The sequence below is a fragment of the Salvia miltiorrhiza genome, chromosome 1, assembly GCF_028751815.1.
Source record: "Salvia miltiorrhiza cultivar Shanhuang (shh) chromosome 1, IMPLAD_Smil_shh, whole genome shotgun sequence".
Classification (NCBI taxonomy): Eukaryota; Viridiplantae; Streptophyta; class Magnoliopsida; order Lamiales; family Lamiaceae; genus Salvia; species Salvia miltiorrhiza.
This window is the reverse complement of record NC_080387.1, coordinates 56,516,588-56,537,305: the sequence shown is the minus strand read 5'-3', so window position 1 is coordinate 56,537,305 and position 20,718 is coordinate 56,516,588. Positions and strand designations below refer to the sequence as shown.

The following is a 20,718-nucleotide window of genomic DNA, read 5'->3' as shown; positions in this document are numbered from 1 at the left end:
GAGAATTTTCTTAAGTTTTAATCTTAAATAAATATAATTTTTATATTTTAAATTCAATATTTACATAACATATATCAAATTAAAGCTCTTGTCATGATCTTTAATTTGATATGTATATCAAATATTTTATAATCAGTCGAATTTCACAATTTTAAAAAAGAAATAAAATAGAAAAATAAGAAGTTAAAGAAAAAGAAAAAATAAAAAAATGTATAGGTTATAAATAAACCTTTAATTTTATTCTAACTACAAAATTGTCATTCAATTTTGAAATTGATTTGAAATCAATTTGAAATTGAAAACTCCATTTTTAATATAGTATAGATGTATCCTCGATTATATGTCAAATTCAACTTGATAAATTTCTTTCATGTTAAAAAAACACTTTATAAATTTCTCTTTTTATATTATACTAGTACTATTATATTAAATTATATATTTATTTATATATTTTTAGGAATTATAACATTATATTATACTCATGAACTAACAAAAATAAAAAAAATGATAAAACACCAATCAAACGGTTATATATATGAAATATAAAGAGTAAAATTTTGAAGTAGCCAAAATGAAGCATAAAACACAATGTATGGCCACACATTAAAAAAATATAAAATTTGGTCATTTTTATTGATTTAGACGTTTTTACGCTTAATGAGGCGGATCGGGTAGGATCAGGCATGCGGGTCGCGTGCCGGGTCGGGTTAGACACTTATGGTACTAATAGTGTTATAAGTGCCAAGATTTTACTTAGTGCCATAAGTGCCAACGGAAATCCAAAATAAAACTAAGTAAAATGGTCATTTTAGCACTTATGGCACTAATAGTGTCATAAGTGTCATACGTGCAACAGAAACAACAACAATAGAATCAAAAAATCATAAATGGATAATCTAAATCCTAAATGGATAATCTAAAACCCTAAATCGAACATCTAAACCTTAAATGGATAATCTAAACCCTAAATGAAACATCTAAACCCTACGGGGAAGTGTTTAAAATAGTGTCATAAGTGCCAACGGAAATCCAAAATAAAACCAAGTAATAAAATGATGCATATGGCACTATTAGTGCCATAAGTGCCATACGCGCAGCGGGCGCATGCTTTTCCCCGCGAGCGCGCAACTCACCCATAAGCTTCCAGCGGCCACGCAATCATCCAGCGGTCGCGCAATCACCCCAGCGGCCGAGTAAAAAGGCCAAATTAGACATACCACCTAATTAATGGCCATATTTTGATGTTTTAAGATTAGGGGCCAAAAATTGATTTTCAATCTTCATTATGGCCATTTGACTACATTATTTCAAATTATAAATTACTCTCTCCGTCCCACTTCAAATAACTCGATTTCTATTTTCGATTGTCCCACCACCATTTTACACCTTTATCACATATTTCTTCATCTATGTGTCTAATTTTTTTGAATCATTTGAAGCGGGACAGGGGAGTATTACATTTAATAAATTAATTAATTTGATCTAAATCATAATTAAATGTGGTGTGCTTATTTGTGTGATCTAGTTTATGGAATGTTCATCGTGTAACTCGGAAGATTATGTATTCAAATTTTGCTAATATATTTTAGATCGAAATATCTTGTGCTCATCTATATGGTAGCGGATGTGGATATAAGGAAAAACAATATTGAACTCATTGTAACAAATTGTTTTCTCTATATTTTTATCGATATATTGAATATGCAATTTTTTTAGAATTACAAGAGGTATATTAAATAAGTCACTGACATGTAAACGAGACCTTTACACCACATAAAGGTGGAAAAATAACTGCACGCGCAGGTGAGACCACTATTTACACAAAAACTACATTGCATATTTGACGGGATTGAACCGAAGACCTCTTCAAAGAAGAGTCTTTGGATGCCTTAATTTTACCATTTAAGTTAGACCTCATTTACGACATTTTGAATATATTGATTGTTGTAGTTCTGATATTTGGTTGTAGTGTAGAAATGAGATTTTAAAAGTCTATGGTTATAAAAATGTATGAAGCATGTTTGTCAATGCTTTGGTCTAAAGAGAAAATATATTTTTTAACCTTCTCATGCTACGCAACAAGTTGAAGCTCTTCTTGAAGATTTAACGGATTACTTTGATTCAATATATAGTGTTTCCTAATCTTATCACAGTTTTCTGTATGCTGCATTTAAAAGTGAAAAATTCACCAATTTACAAAGCAAAACGTGATTAGTTATAACTTAAAAGGTCAAATGATGACGGTTTTGGTGTTACTCAATGTGCGCATATGTTTTTTCTACCGTTGGATTGACAATGAAAATGATCGATGATACAAATAAGTTTAATTTATTGGCATCAAATTAAACATTTTCATAATTTGATTGCATGGCTCATACATATCGTTTTTGTGGGTGCTCTACGAGATTTGGCCGTATGATCCTCTCCCTTAAATATTGATAAAAGAAATTGTTTAAACATGGATTATTCAAGAAACAAACATCTCAATTATATCTCCTTTGGACGACTTAGAGCACTCACAATGGTTACACGATAGCCATTACACGATAGGGCTATCGTGTAAATGTGCTATCGTGTAACCGTTGCGGGAGATATTTACACGAGGGCTACACGAGGTTTACACGCGCCTCTATAAAAAAAAATTGGAAATTCGAATTTTGACTCAAAATTGGCAGCTTTGACTGCTTTGACTCCTCGGTTTGTGTGCCAAAATTTGACCGTTTGAAATATTTTTTTTTTCAATTTTTCTTCTCTTTATAACTACATCTTCCTCCTTCCTCTTCCTCACTTTCACTCCACAAATCTCCTTCTTCTTTCAATTTCTTTCATTCTTGTTCCTCCTTCAAGCGCTTTCATCTTCTTTCTTCCGACAATGGCGGAATCCGACCACGGTTCTTCGTCTGATTCATCCGACGGTGTAGCTCATGCGATCATGGAGGAGATAGAGTTGCAGAAACAACTGCTTGCTCACATCTATGGCCAGCCGGCACCGGAGGCGGGACGTCTGAAACGTCACCGATCTTACGTCCACCGTGATAGAGAGGAAGCCCACCTACGTCTTATGAAAGACTACTTCAACGACAATCCGACGTACGGACCTACATTTTTTCGGCGGCGTTTTCGAATGCAGAAGGAGCTTTTCTTGCGCATCGTGGAGGCTGTTCAAGGTGTAGATACTTTCTTCCAGATGACCACTGATGCAATAGGTCGGAACTCTTTTTCCCCGTTGCAGAAATGCACGTCGGCTATCCGCCAGTTAGTATTTGTTTTTATTTTATTAAATTTTATGTAATTTTTAGGATTTCAAAATTAATGCAATTTAAATTTGAAGTAAATTGTGTAATTTAAATTTATGAAATTAAACTTAAATGAAAAATGAAAAAATCAAAACTAATTCTATCATGTAAGCTATCATGTAACCCCACTGCAGCATCTTTACACCATGTGGTCCCCCCATCATAAAGTAGGCTATCATGTAAGCTATCATGTAACCCCATTGCGGATGCTCTTAGTGATAAAATGTGTATTTATCAAATCAAAAATCTCAAGTTTAAATTCTATTAAAGCATTCACATCAATTGAGTAAGCTACTTACTCAATGAAGTGGAGGACCACTTATGAGTAAGCACCCAATATTGGGGTGACTCGTTCTCTTACTCATTTTCTTTAGTTTTGATTTTTGTATTTTTCATTTAACTTTAATTACACCAATTTAAATAACACAATTACTTCAGATTAAAATTTCATTAATTTAATAAACCTAAAAATTACATAAAAAACTAAAGATATAATTAAAAATTACATAAAAAACTAGCTAATTTTCACCATCCATTTGCCGAGCTAGAATCGCTTTGTTTCCAATAGGGCGGGAAGACGTGATTTCCTCACTCTACGCTGAGGTGGTGAACACTACAAAAAAAACCGGAGATTACCGGCGGCGTTTTGCCGTCGGTAATGGCGAGACGGCCTGGCCTATCACCCGATAGTCCATCACTTGCAAATGGGGAGTTAGAGTCAATTGAGAAATTTCTTAGATGACTACTGAACCTCTTCGTTCTATTTAGTGAGATGGTTTGGAAGCGTAGCATCCGTAGATTGAATACTATGGGAAGTGAGACTATCTTGGGTTTGGTACGAAAGGGCGGGCAGCAAGCTAGTTAAGGCATCCCCACTCGCTCAAGGTTACAGTTAATCTGTTAAAATCTTTACATTGGAAATTTCTTAAGTAACTACTGAACCCCTTCGTTCTAGTTAGTGAGATGGTTGGCAAGTGTAGCATCAATAGATGGAATACTATTCGCCGCCGGTAATTTTCTCGTCGGTAACACAATTATCGGCGGCAAAACACGCCGCCAGTAATTAACGGCGGTAGGTCCCGCCGTTATATTTCCTCGGCGAACGGCGGAGATATACCGGCAAATTACCGGCGGCATGTTGCCGCCGGTAATTACCGGCGGTGACTTTGCCGCCGGTAATATTCACCGGACGGCGGCGGTGATATCACCGGAGATTATTGTCGTTACCGGCGGTAAAATGCCGCCGGTAATTTTTTTTTTGTAATTTAATTAATTAATTAATTAATATTTATTTATTATTTTTATTTTTATTTATTTATTATTTATTATTTATTTATTTATAAGTTAGACGAACTTCCCAGTCGGTCACCCATCTTAGTTGTGCTCTAAGTCAAGCACGCTTAACTTTGAAGTTCCTTTCGAATGGTCACCAGTACAGAACACTCGTATTATTGATATATATATATATATAGTACCTATTAATTCATTTAAAGTCTAATTCAATATACAAAATCATATATATATATTCATAACCTTATAATATATCAAGATGGTATCGATGAGATGCTGTTAATTACGGATCGAACTCGTTTTTGTCTTTATTTTTATGTCGCAAAAGTATTTATTATTATTATTATTATATATATATTTTTATTTTTTTAATCAATATAGTTTATATACACCATTAGTATTTTATCATGATAATTGTATTTTGAATTTATTTCCATACGTCCTTATTTTTATAAAAAACAAGAAGATAATTTTTATAAGATAATTTATTTCCATTCGTCGTTATTTTGAATTTATTACTTTGTTACGAAGTAATTGTAATGTTGTTTGAAAACATGAAATTAATAGTTGCTCAACATAACATAAATGTAAAAAGAAAGTGCAAGTGTAATTTTGTTCCTAAACATAGTTCAAACAAATAGTTCCAAAACATGAATTAATTAAATAGTCCAAAACATGAAATTAATAGTTCCAAAACATAAAGTGCTGCTCAAGGTAGCTGACCCGACCGCCTCATGAACTCCTCGAATTGAGCCATACGCTGCTGGAGGGCCTCACGTTCTGCTCGAGAAGCCTCTCGTTCGGCCTCACGTGCTGCTTGTTCGGCCTGAAGGCGCTCTTCCAGCGTGGAGATCCGTGTCTCATACAGCTGCTGAGACATCATGGAAGTGCCTGTGCTTTGAGAAGACCCCCTACTAACCTGGCTCCTACCGGCACTTCCAGTGCCGTAGAGCCGGGACCTGTCGGGCCGTACGACCTCCAAGTAGATCTCAGCCAGCCGGTCCTCTCGGTTAGTCTCAACAGCAATGCGACGAATCTCCGCCTAATTCAGACATAACAATTGAAAATTGTATTAAAATAAATACATTTCACTATGAATTACATATAAAGCAATAAAAAATAAAGTTTGAAATTTAAAACAATCATTTGTTGGGAGAAGATCCTTAAGAAATAATCAATTTCTATCCCAAAGGGAGAAGATCCTTAAGAAATTGATTAAATCTATCCCACAATATATAATATCATATCATTTCATGATAAACACATACTAGCATACTTAAAATTCAATTAATCATACTTCATTTAACAAAATTATTTAACATAAATAAATCTCTAACAAATTCATACTTAAAATTAATCATGCTTTATAATTAATCAAACTTTAATTTAAAATTAATCAAACTCCAACAAATTATTAATTAGATTGTGAAAACAAATTTAAATATAATTTAACTAATCTAATTAATCATACTTCAAATATTATAAATTAATTAAAATTAATCTAATTAATATTAATTTTAATCTAACAAAATAATTAATAAATAAATCAAATAACGAGAACGAAAGCGTACGGTAGTGGTCGGCGGTGGCGATGGCGGTGTCGGCAGCGGCGCGGCGTCGTTCAACTAATTAAATGTTAAAGAAATAAATTAAATGTGAAAGTGAGAGATAAAGAGAAAGAGAGAGAAATAATACCTGCAGGGGTGGCTGGCCGGCGGCGGTGGACTGACGGCGGCAGCTGGCGGTCGGCGGCGGTGGCTGGGGGTCGGCGGCGGCGGCTGGGGGTCGGCGAGGCGGCGAGGAGGCGCGACAGGGAGAAGGGTTTGAGGGGTATGCGTGACTGTGAAAGAAAAGGGGATCTGAAATCGTCATTTTAATTACAGAATTACCGGCGGCATTTTACCGCCGCTAATTACCGGCGACATTCTACAGAGTTTTTAAAATTAAAGGTAAATTAAATTAATTTGAAAATACCGGCGGTGACAATGCCGCCGGTAATGCCGCTGGTAATTAGCGGCGGCGACAATGCCGCCGGTAATACCGCCGTTAAACAAAAAAACCGACCCGCCTTCTTTCGCCGTCGTTGGGCCGCCGGTAATTACCGGTGGGAATTTCGCCGCCGGTAATCCTCGGTTTTTTTGTAGTGGAAGCCGCCACTCTCACTAGTCTTTGTCCACTTGGAGGAATGCATGTCTCCCTCGATGTACAAAGATCGGGAATCTAATTTGAAGAGTAGTAGTCGGGATTATTCGGATCCATTTTGGAAGAGTTTGAAAGAGAGGATGATGAAGAGAATTGAAAGAATTTGAGAGGGAGATGATGAAGAGAATTGTGAATTTTCGTGGAGGAAGAGTGGGTATAAATAGAATAAAATTAATTAAAAATAGAAAAAAAGAAATTGGCAACGGTCAAATGGGAGAAAAAAAAAACAAACAAACAGTTGAATAAGAAAAAGAAAGAAAAAAAATTAAATAAAATAGGTAACAGTCGAATGGAATTTGAAAAAATCAATTTTTTTTAATAGGCGCATGCATTGCACTCACCTTTAATTTCAGAGAACGCGTTTTACTCGAAAGAACGAGTATTACTCGAGGCCTCCCTCCCCACATCGGCTTACTCGATGGAGTCTGAGTTTGTCACACTTGATTTCTCAAGTGTGATTTACTCCTCCAATGAGCATGTCAGAACTCCGTGTAATACCTTCAGATTTCATACTTCAACAAATTCAATTTTCCTATCAACAAATTCTAAATTCGCCCATGATTTGCAATGCAATTGCACCGAAAGAAGCGATTGAGTGTGCTTTATCCGTTTGTGTAATTTGTAGGCTAGCAATGGGCTACCATGAACTTGAGAAAAAAAAAGAACAATATCCATTTTACCTTGATGTTGGGTTGTGGGGGAAGGAGGTCCCAACTATGAATGAGATTGATTTGTTGTACCATCATTAGCTTTAATTTCTCCATTTGATCTTGATGTTGGGTTGGGGGATCAGATGTGATATGACCGTTGGTAACACTACAAAAACATGCGGACAAAAATATGCAAAATAGTGCATGGTTCAATTTGGTAGTTAAATTAGAGACGGGTTGTGAATGAAATAACGACGGAAATAAATTGCATCTACACATCCGTTTTTCAACATCAAAATACTCCCAAATTAAGGTTGATCGAATGTGACTCGATCTGAAAGGATGAATCTCAAGATTAACCAGCATCCAAGCAACGTAGCATTAATCCTCAATTGAAATGCCATTCTCTGTTTTAGCATCATCATGAATGGCTGAATTGGGAGTAAAAGCCATCTAACTCAGAAAAAAAGTAAAGGGTTTAGCCCCACTGGCAAGCAAACTTTGGCAGACATATTATACTGCAGCCCATGTGAATAAAGCCATCTACAAAAGAAAACTAAATTATGCACCCCTCAATTCACCTCCCCTCTTTACAATTATGTCACGTTTGCTTTTCCAAATTCCAGCTCCAAAGTTGTGCACATGTACCACCCTCGATCTCACCTTTTCACACTACTTGCACCTATACATCTAATCCAAATCAAACACTAACTAATCCACAATCCCAACAAAAATTACTTAATTAATCACAAAAACACTGTACAGGCAGTAGCTAGTACTATATGTTCCACTCTATTTTATTCAAGATTCCATTCTTTCCAGATGGGATATAATCCCATCACCTATTAAATTCATATAGCTGCCTTTTCTCATAGACATAACCACAAAATTTCTTCAAAACTTTCTTGGGATTGTTTGGGCTGAGATGGGCATAACTGGCGAGCTTGTTAGAAGCGTCTTCTCCAAAAGCCACTCCATCCCGAGGCATGTAAGTAATAGTACTAGTATTCGATTTCATTTCATTTATCTTTTCCAAATTCGTTGGAAATTATGATATTCAACATATATGCTAATTACATTTTAGGAAAAAAGGAAATGGAGTAGCTCAGTGCGGTCGTACTTGTGCGGCGACGAGCACAGCTCGCTTCTCGCCGCCGACGACTCGACCTCGGTCACGGTGGCGACCGAGGCGGAGTTTGCTTCTTTTAGAAGCAACGTCGCAACAGATAAAAGTACGGGGACCCGAGATGCTTCTGCGGAGGAGGACAGCTCCGAGGCCACCGTCGACCAGCCGTCGCCGGCGGAGCCCAACTCGAGAGATGAGAAGCGAAACTCAACCTACAAACTCTTCCGGCAAGAAGATGCTGCGTTGATCATTCAGTCAGCATTTAGAAACTTTATGGTCAATATGATTACATCACATATGTCTATCTCTCAATATATATTTATATGCATGGGATCTTGGAGAAGTGATGATAAATTAGGCGTGCAATTTTTTTTCTACATTAATTTGTTGGGTTGCGATTAGTTACTAGTAAGTGGTTGAAAACCTCAGGCGAGGCGGGCACGTGACGAGGAGAAACCTGCACGTGACGAGTCTATAGGCACATCGGTGGAAGTCCAAACTGGGCATTCTTACTCGAGCGACGACGTGCGCCGCGCCATACGTCGTCGGACCGGAGCTCAAGTGCTCAAAATCCAGGTAACATATTTTTCGGAATATACGATGAGATTAGGCGGTTATTTATATTAAGAATTCAACTCTAATTAATAAGGATTATGTAAGTGTTCATATACAAGTCGACAAATTAATGCAACAATGTACAAGCAATATTATTAATTATATTTTCAGTCGATTGATTTAAATTTTATTCAACATATTGAATAGGAAGATTGGGATGATAGCACTGTGAGCAGTGTGATATCGAAGATGAGAATGCAGAACAGGCTGGAAGCAGCAACTAGGCGCGAGAGGGCTCTCGCCTACGCTTTCTCACAACAGGTTACACAAAAAAAATGGAAAAATTAATTGATTGAATAAATCAGAAATTAACCAAACTTGAACTAATTATCATATGGCCTCTTGTCAACTTGTGCAGCTAAGAATCTGCTCGAAGAAGCAGAGCAGTGGCGGCGGAGGAGACGAGGCGAACATGGGGTGGAGCTGGCTGGAGCGATGGATGGCGGCGCGGCAGCCGGAGATGAATAAGTTGATGGGAGCAATGGAGGAGAAGGAGAGCTGTGGATCTAATGAGGTTTCTTCACTAGTTGAATTCTCTAATTTACCTATCTCACTCCCCAAGAATATTCCAAAACCAACCAACAAGGCTAGGACTCTGGCTAAAAGAAGCTTCTCTAGGCAGAGCTCCACATCAAGCCATTTGAGTCCAAAAGAATCCAAGGTGAAGTTAAGATTGAAAAAAAGAAAAAGATATATGTAAATATTTATATGTTGTGTATAATTAATTCTTAAGTTATGCAGGATGTGAAGAAAGTGATGTGGCATGTGGAGGAAGAGAAGGAGAAGAGAAAGAGACAAAAGCAGCCTGGATTTAATAAGAGAGATGCCAAGAATGCCACTGCTCTTGAAGTAGCATGAGGCAGTACTGCAATGATTAATTAATGGAGTTCAAGTTTATCAATTTGTATACATATATAGTGTGTCGTTAATTGTATCTCGATCCTTTAATTTCTTGTATATTATGTCGCTTTGATCAATAATATTAATTTGCTGTTTGATAACGATCGTGCATAATATTGATCGACTAGCTAGAAGTCGAATATAATGTGCAGTATTAATTTATAAATGCCCTATATCGAATTTCAAGAACAATATTTTTTTTTGATAAGAAAAGCTTTCATTTCAAAAATGGTACCAGGGGTACCGATCTTACAAAATCCGAGAGATTAAATCATTGGAGCTCCATGAAGAAAACTCCATTTCATTGTTCAAAATGCCAAAACATCTATTCCAACTCCAAATTCTTGCTTTTAGCTCTAAAACCACATCCTTACCCTCCCAATCTTTGCCCTCGAACCTCTTACCGTTCCGTTTTTGCCACAACAACCAACAGCATCCGACCCAGATCGCCTTTAACAGCTTCCCAATGGTTTTGTTCTTGCAAAAGTAGCAGAAGCTTCGCCAATGTTCCACCGACGTTGATGGCCGAGCTATCTGAATTCCAATCCAAAGCTGTATTTCATTCCACACCTCCTGTGTTCTTGAGCATAAAGTGAACACGTGATTTATCGATTCATTGTGGGAAAAGCACTGTTTACACACTACTTCCCCGTCACCAAGGTTGATGTTCCACTTTCTCAATTCATCGCATGTCGGGAGGCGTCTCCTCAAGATTATCCATGCATTGACCACTGCTTTTTGCGGTGCTAACGTCTGCCACACCGATGCGGCTGCCAGTGCTTCAGTACTTTGAGCTGTGATCTCACTTCTTCTAGTTTTGATAGCCTCATACGCCAATTTTGTGGTGAATTTGCCGTCTGTGGACGCGCTCCATGACCATCCGTCATCCGAATCTGCAATCAACACAAACGGAGAGATAAAAGAGGTTAAGAGATTAACGGCCTCCATCTCCGTCTCCCTAAGCGTCCGACGCCACTTGAGCTCCCACTTCCAGCTCCCCTCCTCCCATCTCCCGCACTCCTCGACTTTGACATCCCTCCTCAAACTAAGCCTAAAGAATCTAGGGAACTTGTGTTTTAAGAGTTCCGGTCCCGCCCAAGGATGGTCCCAGAAATTTGTCTCCCGCCCGTTTCCAAGCCTACGACTGATGTTCTCTCTGAACCACGCATCCGTTCCCCTCCCTCCCTCCTCAATCACTTTCGCCCACCATTCGGATTTCATCCCGCTCCTTCCCTTAAGTGCAAATCGCCCGCCTTCCCACTCTATCTCCCCATACAAGGATCTTACTACCCTTGCCCAAAGTAAGTCTTTCCTTTCCCAATATTATCTCCAAATCCATTAATGGTTTTCGAAATATTGAGTGGGTGAATTCGGCTTTGGTTGTTAAATATTTAACAACCAAAGCCGAATTCACCCACTCAATATTTCGAAAACCCAGCCCCCCTCCCCCCTCTTGCCCAAGCACAACTCATTCCACTTCACCCAAGGGATGTGACCCCTCCCCACAAATTTCAAGAACAATATTAACTGATAAGAAAATCAATCCTTTGAAGACTGATAAAAATATGATTGCTTAATGTTTCAACGAATATAATGTGTAGGCCTAACGATCATAGGAGGTTAATGCCAAAGATCTGAGGTCAAACGTCACCTTTCTTCTTTCTTCTTTTAATAGATAGATGCCTAGGTAACTAAATATTTTTCAATGCAAAATGCAGTTCGATACAAATTATAACTAATTCATGTGATCTTAATTTCAGATTTGAAGAAACAAAAACTCAATTTCGACAAATTGAATTTCCGTGGACTCAACCCAAGTACCCAACCTTATAATCTTGGTGTGATAGTTGATCTCTTTTTTTAAAAAACGAGAGAAATTTGCGGTCGATGCGAATCGAATATATAAATCTTACTCTTATGCAATAATCTGCAAAATCGCGCAAGAGAGGGATTGAATAAGAACCACAATGTGCATATTAAAATTTAGAGATAATTTTGAATTGAACTTCTAAAAAGCTATGCGGACTTAAAAATGCAAACTGACAATGATGAGGTTAAACTAGTCAAAAGCAGCCCAATCCCCAAGCCCCAATATTAATTGCAAATGGCTAATATACTATCAAGATATACTCCTATATATCATGAGGCGCCAAAGATAAATTAATTAATTACTTTATTAATGTACAAGTTTTAGGTTTGGTGTTTATATTATAATTTCAATATATTACAAAAAAAAATCACAATAATCAATAAATAAATTAGTACAAATTAAACCAATACTAAGATAAATAAAAAATTACAATTCACATCAATGAACCCAAAACTTCTCCATAAAGAGCTAGTCTTTTTAGTTGTGTCAATTTTGTCATTTGAACAATGCGTTCTCTTTGGTTGTAAATTTATCATGAAAAAATGAGGGATAAACAAAATTTCACTCTTTTAATCTTTCTTAATTCTCTTTTTTTTCCTCATTTCCTACTTGACCCTTACTCATTTCTCATTTTCACTACAAATGAGGGATAATATTATCCCTCCAAAAATAATGTGATAATATTATCCCTCCTTTATAGTGAAAATAAGGAATGAGTAATGGTCAAGTAGGAAATGAGGGAAAAGAAAGAAAGAATTTAAAGGGTGAAATTTTGTTTGTCCCTCATTATCTCATGATAAATTTACAATCAAAGAGAACACATTCTTAAAGATAATAAAAATACTCATTTGTATATCTTATCTTATCTATTACTCCCCTGAGTGACTGAAAATTATTACTACTACAAAACAATACTTTGGTGTATATTTAAAACTCAGACTGAAAACTGGCTTGTAAATGATTCCTCACGTACCGACTACCGATGATACCGGTGTCACTCGCTTAAATATACCTGTGAAAGCTAGCTGCCTATATCATATACCAACACAGATTTCAGGTTTAATTTATACAGTAAAACACCCACTAAATTAAGAGACCTTTTGAGATAGGAACAACAAAAATGGTAAATAACTGCGCTCTCTCTCTCTCTCTCTTTAATTCTACACACACATTATAATTATGATTAAGCTAGGATGATTGTATTTGTATTGGTAATTAATTAATAAAATTATAAGTGATGTTTATGCAGAGCTTCTGGATAGCAGCAAGGGAGCTTTCAATAACATGGAGTGAGGATCCACAGTACTGGAATTGGATTCGTCTTGATTCTTGCAGGTTAATTAATTTCCTCCTATACCCTACATTCAATTCAAGCACTATTCATCTTGATTGCTAGCTCCTTTTATTTCTCCACGTATTGTTAATTCCCACAAAACCATACAAATTATATACCTTGATCCAGGACCAATTAATTTCGGAAAAGATCAAAGACCGTGTTTGTGGTCTGCCCCCTTCTAATTAGGGTTTCGATCTGCATAAATATCAATGACAGATTGACAGTACTAGGGTTTGTGGCCTCATTTGATTGGGTTGCATGAGTCTCATCACTAATTGGGCTTAATTAACATGACAAACCAGATCAGATTTTTAACTAGGGAATTTTCTTTAGTTCTCGCTTAAATCATACAAATGATCAGTTCCTTCAATCATTATGTTTGGCCCTATGAAACTTCACAAAAATTGAGATACATGTAATTTTTCAATATTATTTGCAATAATGTCATGATGCCCAAATCCTAGTTTCTCTTTTCAAAATGGAATATTTTTCCCAGGAAAAAAGAAAGAAAGTAAAACTAAGAGTGAATGCTTGCATTGCATACAGTTCGGAGGTGGCTGAGCTAGTAAGAAGCTGCTGGGTGGAAATAATCGGAAAAGTAGACGTAAGAAGTCTGCGGGTGAAGACAAGTTACAGCGCATATCTAGTGTTCAAGCTGCAAGAAGGGTGCAAGGAGATGGAGAAGGCGACTGCATCGGTGAGGTTGGTGAAAGAGATAAGAGAGGGCAGCGGCGACGAGGGCTACGGCGTCTTCATCGACACGACAGCGTGCGATGCAGAAGAAAGGGGTCGATTTCCTCATTGCCGCAGCGACGGATGGATGGAGATCAAGCTGGGGGAATTCTTCAACAATCTGGGGGATGATGGCCAGCTGGAGATGCGCTTGATCGAGAAGAATAATCCCAACTGGAAAACTGGTCTTCTTGTTAGGGGCATTGATATTCGACCTAACTAATTCATCTCTCATAATGCATGCATGTGTTTTTCACGTCTGCAATAAATTAGATATATTCTTGCAACAAATTAATTATGCAAAATTTCAATGCTTAAAGGTCATGAGTTTTTCATGTTTGTTGTTTGTAACCTCTCATTGAAAAATAACTCATTAATCGCAGGCGGGTGGGTCTTTCACCTAGGTTTATGTTTAATTTCTGAAGCAAATTCATCCAGCCTAATTTTTTTCACGCTTCCTGGATATGTATGAGATTTAAATATTCATCCTTCATCGAAATTCAAGATTGATTAAGACTTCTAAATCAAATTATTTGGGTTGTTTATGCCGTTAATTTCGTCGTTGAACATTAAGCAATCGAGTATTCAACATTAAACAACCAAGTAATTGAATAAAAAGTTGACATATTAGAGTTAGATCGCTTTCTAATAGTTCGAATTGTGTGATTCCGAACATCTAACATAAAAATGATAGCATATAGTAGGATATCCAAATAATGGATTTGAAACTAAATTATTGAATTTCATCAATATATTTAAATTTAAAGGTTCAATTCGTGCAAGAATTTAAGAGTTCGAAAATGCTAGAGATTGATGATCAATTCAGATCGGTTGAAGCAATTTATTGTGGTGACTATCTCTTTTTATTTGTATAACTGAATAATGGCATTTACACAATTTGAGTCAGCTGAATGCGGGTTTGGATCAAGATGCGAATTATGATCTAAATACGAGTCAACCCGAACGTACCCAAGACCACCTCGACTAATTAATGGAAATAATACGTCGTATTGGTTGTAGGGAATGGAACATTAAAGATGAGTTTAATTTACCAAAACTGCTTAAAGATTAAGGTTTAATTTGCAGCTAACTTCCTCCGTCCCAATTCAATAGGCCACAAGCCTTGAGCATGAATATTAAAAAACGAATAAATAATAAAATAGGAGAGAGAAAATAATTTTTGTTGATGATATATTTGTTCAAAAAGTATGAAAAATATATAAGGAAAAAATAATTATATATGAAGTACAATGAGATTTTGAGTAAATAATGAGTTATATGGAATATTTGTTATAATTATATTATATTCACGAAATAGTTCAAAATCAAAAAACGAAATCGAACTTAGAATAACACTCATTTGAAATTTAATTGAAATAAAAACAATTAATCCAACTTAATAATGTAAAATAAAATAAACGACAGAAATGAATTGGGACAGGTCCTGAAAAATAAAATCAACCCAACACAAAACAAAACAAAACAAAACAAAATCCCCAATGGGTCTCTCAGCTTCAAAGCGAGTCCAAAACACCCTCCAAAAATCAGCCGACTTCAACTCCGCCTGCGCCACCGTCTTCGCCGACTGCCTCTCCCTGAGCCAACACGCCTTCGCCGGAGTCAGAGCCTACCAGCTATCCGACGCCGCCGAGCGCCTCCACGCCGCCCTATCCGACTCCCTCCCCCTCATCTCCAAGTGGCTCCCCACCCCTCCCGACCGGGCCCAAGTGGACCGGGCTCTCAAGACCGTCCTCTCCCGCCGCCCGGTTCAGGAGGAGGAGATCACGCTGGACGAGGCGGAGTTTAAGGAGTTCGCGGTGGAGGTGTTCGCCGACGCCATCGTTTCGAAAGCTGTGGCGGAGGTTTTGAAGAGGCTGCCGCTGGGTGTGGCCGGAATTGCGGGTTTCGGAGTGGTGTTGAGGCCTGGGAACGACGTCGTTGTGGCGGCGATTGGGGCGTACGCGCTTGGGCTCGTGACCTTGATTTATCTCGGCTTGGATGGTTAATTCGTTGAGATAAATATCACCTGTAATTTTATTTTATTTTGAAAAGATAAATATCTCTGTAACTGAAATAACTGATTGAGATTACGATATAGTACTAGTGAATTTCGCATTTGTCAATAAATAATGTTATGTTATTCTCAATACCTTTTCTTTCTGTATTGATGAAGGTGTTGGTTTAAAGTTGAAATGAAGACTTTTTCTTTAAAGCGAAATGTAATTCAGCACAGCTAAAACCGAAATGCTAGTTCAACTTCAGCTTTCAACCGAACCAACCAAACACTCACCTCTAACTATAATATATACACGCAGGTCTATAGTCACGTGCGTGTTTGAATTTCTACAAGTACTAATAGATTTAAAGTTGCACGTGTGTAGTGACATCTTTACAAGGTAGTAGCAATCAATCAATGATTTTACAGAAGAGGTATCCAGTTTAACATGGCAACAGAATGAGAATCCAAAAGAATAAATCAATGGAAGTAGAGAATGTTGATTGGGATTTACTCCTCCTCATCATCCAGCCCTGGAATGAACAGCAGACTAACATCGAAAATCACCGGGCTGTTGGCAGCGACACGTGGCCTCCCCGGAGCTGAAGCCAGTCCTTTGGGGAATGCTAGCTGATCAAAACACACAATGCACTTGCTGCTTTCAGCACAAACTTACACAACTTGTTCAAACATGGTTAGGAGAAAGTCCATGATGAAATGAGGTTCTACTTCTGGATCTCTTTTCAGTGTTACTTTCATTTAGGCTGGGACAGCAGAAGCCGAACAACTCAGAATTGTACACATTTATTATGTATGAAGGGAGTGGAGATAATTACTCTGCTGGCTAGAAATGAGGCAGATCCTTTAGCATTATGGTGATGAGGGGATTCCTTAATTAGTTGCTTTCTTTTTGGCAAGATATCTTGATCTGGTTAGTTTCATCGAAAAGAAAGAGCACAAAGCTCATATACTGAAGCAGAGATACTATTTATAGGTTCTTACTGGTCCAGGGATGTAGAGTCGCCGTTTGCCTCCAACTTTCATGCTGAGGATCCCCTCATCTAACCCCTTGATCACCTATACATGATGTTTCACTTCAAATATCAGATAAAGAAAGCAAACGGGATGTACATGAATAACAGAGAGTTTGAGCCTATCTCTCGTGCAAATTTTGCTTACGCTTTAGGTTCCTGTTCACTTTTCTAGAACAAGAATACTCGGTTTCCTTATCAGATTCTCTCTGAGAGTAAATTGAACGAATAGCTAACATTCTTAGTGTCTCACCTGACCAGAGCCGACCCGGAAAATGTAAACCTGACCTTTCTCCAGAGAACTAAGAATATCAAAAGAGAGAAAGAAAATGTATTAGGAAAATGCTTTACAGATGTTTTTCATGCTTCACCATTACACATGTGAAGCAGATTTATAAGGTCAGCTATGGAATATTGCATGATCAATAAATGTTGACCCCAATGTGGACTCTGGCTAACGATTTACTACAAATCCCTCCAAACCCCAGTTAGATATTTTTTTTTATAATCATTTCCAGTAGTTCTTAAAAAAGACCTTTCGTGGATCTTTCAAGTATTTTAGCTTCGGAAGACAAGCAATATGCAATATCTGCCGGCATATTCATCACCTGTCAAATATTTGGCCAGAAGGAACCATGGCAACATAATTTGCAGCTACCTGTTGAGATTTGACGTAGCATGTTAGGGAGAGAGAACGCTGCATTTACTGAGGAAAAGAAAATACAACAAAAATGGAGAAATGTGAGGAATTCTAACTTCTTACAATATCAAAGTCAGAGTTACTGCTAACCTTTCTCCTTTTGTCATTAACCAATCTATTCTCTGTTAATGTTTGGGTCCTGGGCATTCGGTATTGTTAACACTAACCAAAGCGTAACTATATAATTCAAGACTAATAGAGATCATTTGTCAGAATGACTTTTTTTTGAAATTTTTTCCTAGAAAAACCATAAATTAATAGTGTAATTGTTGAATAACTGACAATTTTTGGTCATGCATCCGGTAATTCAGAAGGCAGTTTTTGGACGTACTGATCTCTATATATATATATTTATTTAAAAGTAAATAACTTCATTGAAGGATATAAGAATTTATCACCAAAATATAGCAAAATCATATGGCAACATTAAAACTAGGAATAAAAAGTTAAAACATAAGTTTGTTATAGACAAGGTAACACTGCCTTCATTCCTTTACCAACAATGTTTCTTAATTCCACTTACCTAGCATGTACGATAAGCAAGAATTTTCAGTGCATACCTGGAATCCAATAGGAGGACTAGGTCCTCCACCAACTTTTATATCCTTGTATTGCAAGCCCGACTCAGTAGTTACCATAGGGACCTTCAAGAATATAAAGGTTCTACAGTCAGGCAACATCGGATCCAGAATGCTTAGCATCAGTTTCAGTGTATCTTCTATAGATAGGATTATGTGAATTTCTTTCAATCGACTCATCAGCATGAAAATTTTACATGTCTTCATAGACTTAGAAACCTCAGAGCTCACTCCTAATGCAATCATAGGAACATAGAAGCAGATGGAATGCTGTCAATCTAAAGGAAGATGATTAAAGCTTTAAGTCATTTTCTAGTTGATAACATGTTAAGAGTTAAATTCATGAGAACACCAGTATGGGAAATAAGTACCCAAATCCCATGCCTCGGTCGCAAGATAAATTTGTAATCCAAGTCTAGATCAATATCACAATAACAGGTGCCAACTGTACCCATCAGTAACGAAAATGGCTTATGGACCAGACCACTCAGTACCACAACCATGAAAATATCCAGATTTTCCATATCCTATTTATCATTTACAAGTTTCTAGTCATTTTTACAACAGAGTAACCCTGACATTTTACGTAGAGCCTCCAATGTACTATCCCTTAAATGCAGAATATACACAACAAAAGAATAAAAAATTAATAATATTTCATCTTAATTAGGAACTAAGGAGATGGCATGGTTGATGCAAATTATTGTTAGAGACCTGAGCATTAGGTAAAAATAAAAGTTTAGGGAGCTATGTAGTCTCACCATACATTTTCAAGCTCTTTCTCACAGGCACCATCACATAGCTTTGGTTTGTCCTCCGGAGGCAATCCAGCTGCTTCAGCCAAAGTAGTGCCGCTCAGGAGTCCTAGAAGCCCGACTCCGACATTGATCATGTTTCTGCGGTTCATGACAGCACACTCATCTCGACTGTCACTGATGTTTGACACTTGTAAACTAGGTTCTGATGCTAAGGCACCAGCACTGATTTTGTGTGCTCTTTGATGATTGGAGGCATTACTCTTTCCAAATATACAACCTAATCCCCAAAAAAATTGCTCAAATTTTAGGATGTAGATATAACATCTAGAGCAAACAAAGCCATTCACCATATAAAGATGTCATTATTAGGCAAATGATTCCAGTATCTCACCAAGAAATGTGAATTATATTCCAAAACAGTAGTATATTTAAACTGATAAAGTACACAAACTTAATGATATTGGAACATTAATTAATTAACCTAAGGAACGTGAAAATCCATATGAAGCTATCACAAGGAGATTTCCTCAATCACATTTACCCTTGACATCAAATATTTTTCAAATTATGCAATAAATTCTTCAGCAAATTGCTCATATAAAAATGATTTTTGTACAACTTTTCTACATTCCCATAGAATCAATTATTTATGCATAGTATTTCTAAACCCATTATCATTCCCTTAGTAACTCAGGTCAATTAAGCTTCAAAAAGAAAAGAAAAGAAAAATAAAATAAAATAAAATTGACGCTTGTATTTTTAAAGCGCCAAAACAATCAAGACAGAGCAGAAGCAGAAAATGAAGATAATTAAGAATTAGAGAAACCAAAAGGGAGTTAAGGTACCGAGTGGAAGTAACAAAGATGGTGATGCCATTTGGTTTTCCTTGTGCAAATGGTGGTGAATAGTCTGTTATCAGTTGTTTGCATCTTTATGTGGATGACGTATAACGAACATTTGGATTTCTCAGAGATGGTGTTGCATTAATTTACTATAATACCCTCGGTATTCTGTTTAAACTTTAACTGCTGTTTGTGGGCCTCATCATTTTGCAATCTGTGATTATGCGGCCCATTTTCCATAAATTAAAAATCAGTAAGTTCATTTTTTTTTAAGAAAAAGTCAATAAGTTTATTGAAGATGATTTATTCGTGAAGAATGAGCAACACAACATAAAACAATGTGTGGCAGTTAGCACTGTAGCTCTAATGTTTTTTGAAAGTTCATTGTACATATAAGCCAAAATATGCTATGGAGTAGATATTACCGCAACAAAATGCTTTAATATGACATATTCTTTGATACATAGTGACATTCATAAATCTAATTAAATAAAGTTATGATATATTATAGTGGAGTAACTATTATACAATGTCACAAAAATAAAAACATATCACTAAGTTTAGTGAAACTTGAAAGTGTAATTATTTTTGTGATATGTAAAAATGTAATTATTTTTATAAAATGTGAAAATGTAGCTAATTTTTATGATAATATATTTTATAATTAGTTATTTAAAATATAATATTTTGTGTATGTAGGTGTGAAATTGTGTGTGTGTGTGAGAGAGAGAGGGAGAGAGAGAATTTTGTGATAGTTTTATATGACCAAATTTGTTATATAAATAGATGTCACAAA

The 20,718-nt window shown here is 36.7% G+C and overlaps 5 protein-coding genes across 6 annotated transcripts; 3 read left to right on the top strand and 2 right to left on the bottom strand.

Annotated features, from left to right (window-relative positions):
• Positions 1 to 8,026: 8,026 nt before the first annotated feature.
• On the top strand, positions 8,027 to 10,177 carry LOC130996465 (protein IQ-DOMAIN 33-like). Its single transcript, XM_057921820.1, has 6 exons — positions 8,027 to 8,426; positions 8,523 to 8,840; positions 8,994 to 9,140; positions 9,327 to 9,440; positions 9,538 to 9,840; positions 9,921 to 10,177. Exons 1-6 carry the CDS (start codon positions 8,364 to 8,366, stop codon positions 10,035 to 10,037), a joined length of 1,062 nt encoding a protein of 353 aa, XP_057777803.1. The 5' UTR covers positions 8,027 to 8,363; the 3' UTR covers positions 10,038 to 10,177.
• A 151-nt stretch (positions 10,178 to 10,328) lies between these two features.
• On the bottom strand, positions 10,329 to 11,300 carry LOC131010427 (uncharacterized). Its single transcript, XM_057937943.1, has one exon. It carries the CDS (start codon positions 11,298 to 11,300, stop codon positions 10,329 to 10,331), a length of 972 nt encoding a protein of 323 aa, XP_057793926.1.
• A 1,697-nt stretch (positions 11,301 to 12,997) lies between these two features.
• Positions 12,998 to 14,322, top strand: LOC130996927 (F-box protein At2g02240-like). 2 transcript variants are annotated; one of them, XM_057922214.1, is made up of 3 exons: positions 12,998 to 13,072; positions 13,199 to 13,284; positions 13,832 to 14,322. In XM_057922214.1, the coding sequence occupies exons 1-3, from the start codon at positions 13,070 to 13,072 to the stop codon at positions 14,238 to 14,240; spliced, it is 498 nt and encodes a 165-aa protein (XP_057778197.1). In that variant the 5' UTR covers positions 12,998 to 13,069; the 3' UTR covers positions 14,241 to 14,322. The 2 variants fall into 2 exon arrangements, with proteins under 2 accessions (XP_057778197.1, XP_057778189.1); XM_057922206.1 differs by lacking the exon at positions 12,998 to 13,072 and having other exon boundaries at positions 13,193 to 13,284.
• A 1,074-nt stretch (positions 14,323 to 15,396) lies between these two features.
• LOC130996918 (uncharacterized) lies at positions 15,397 to 16,164 on the top strand. The gene has a single exon (XM_057922194.1). The coding sequence runs from the start codon at positions 15,517 to 15,519 to the stop codon at positions 16,021 to 16,023; it is 507 nt and encodes a 168-aa protein (XP_057778177.1). The 5' UTR covers positions 15,397 to 15,516; the 3' UTR covers positions 16,024 to 16,164.
• A 185-nt stretch (positions 16,165 to 16,349) lies between these two features.
• LOC130996798 (peptidyl-prolyl cis-trans isomerase FKBP16-3, chloroplastic-like) lies at positions 16,350 to 20,057 on the bottom strand. The gene is made up of 7 exons (XM_057922092.1): positions 19,926 to 20,057; positions 19,089 to 19,357; positions 18,305 to 18,388; positions 17,653 to 17,702; positions 17,298 to 17,346; positions 17,016 to 17,090; positions 16,350 to 16,643 (listed from the first exon to the last, which is right to left on the bottom strand). Exons 1-7 carry the CDS (start codon positions 19,954 to 19,956, stop codon positions 16,524 to 16,526), a joined length of 678 nt encoding a protein of 225 aa, XP_057778075.1. The 5' UTR covers positions 19,957 to 20,057; the 3' UTR covers positions 16,350 to 16,523.
• Between the last annotated feature and the right edge of the window lie 661 nt (positions 20,058 to 20,718).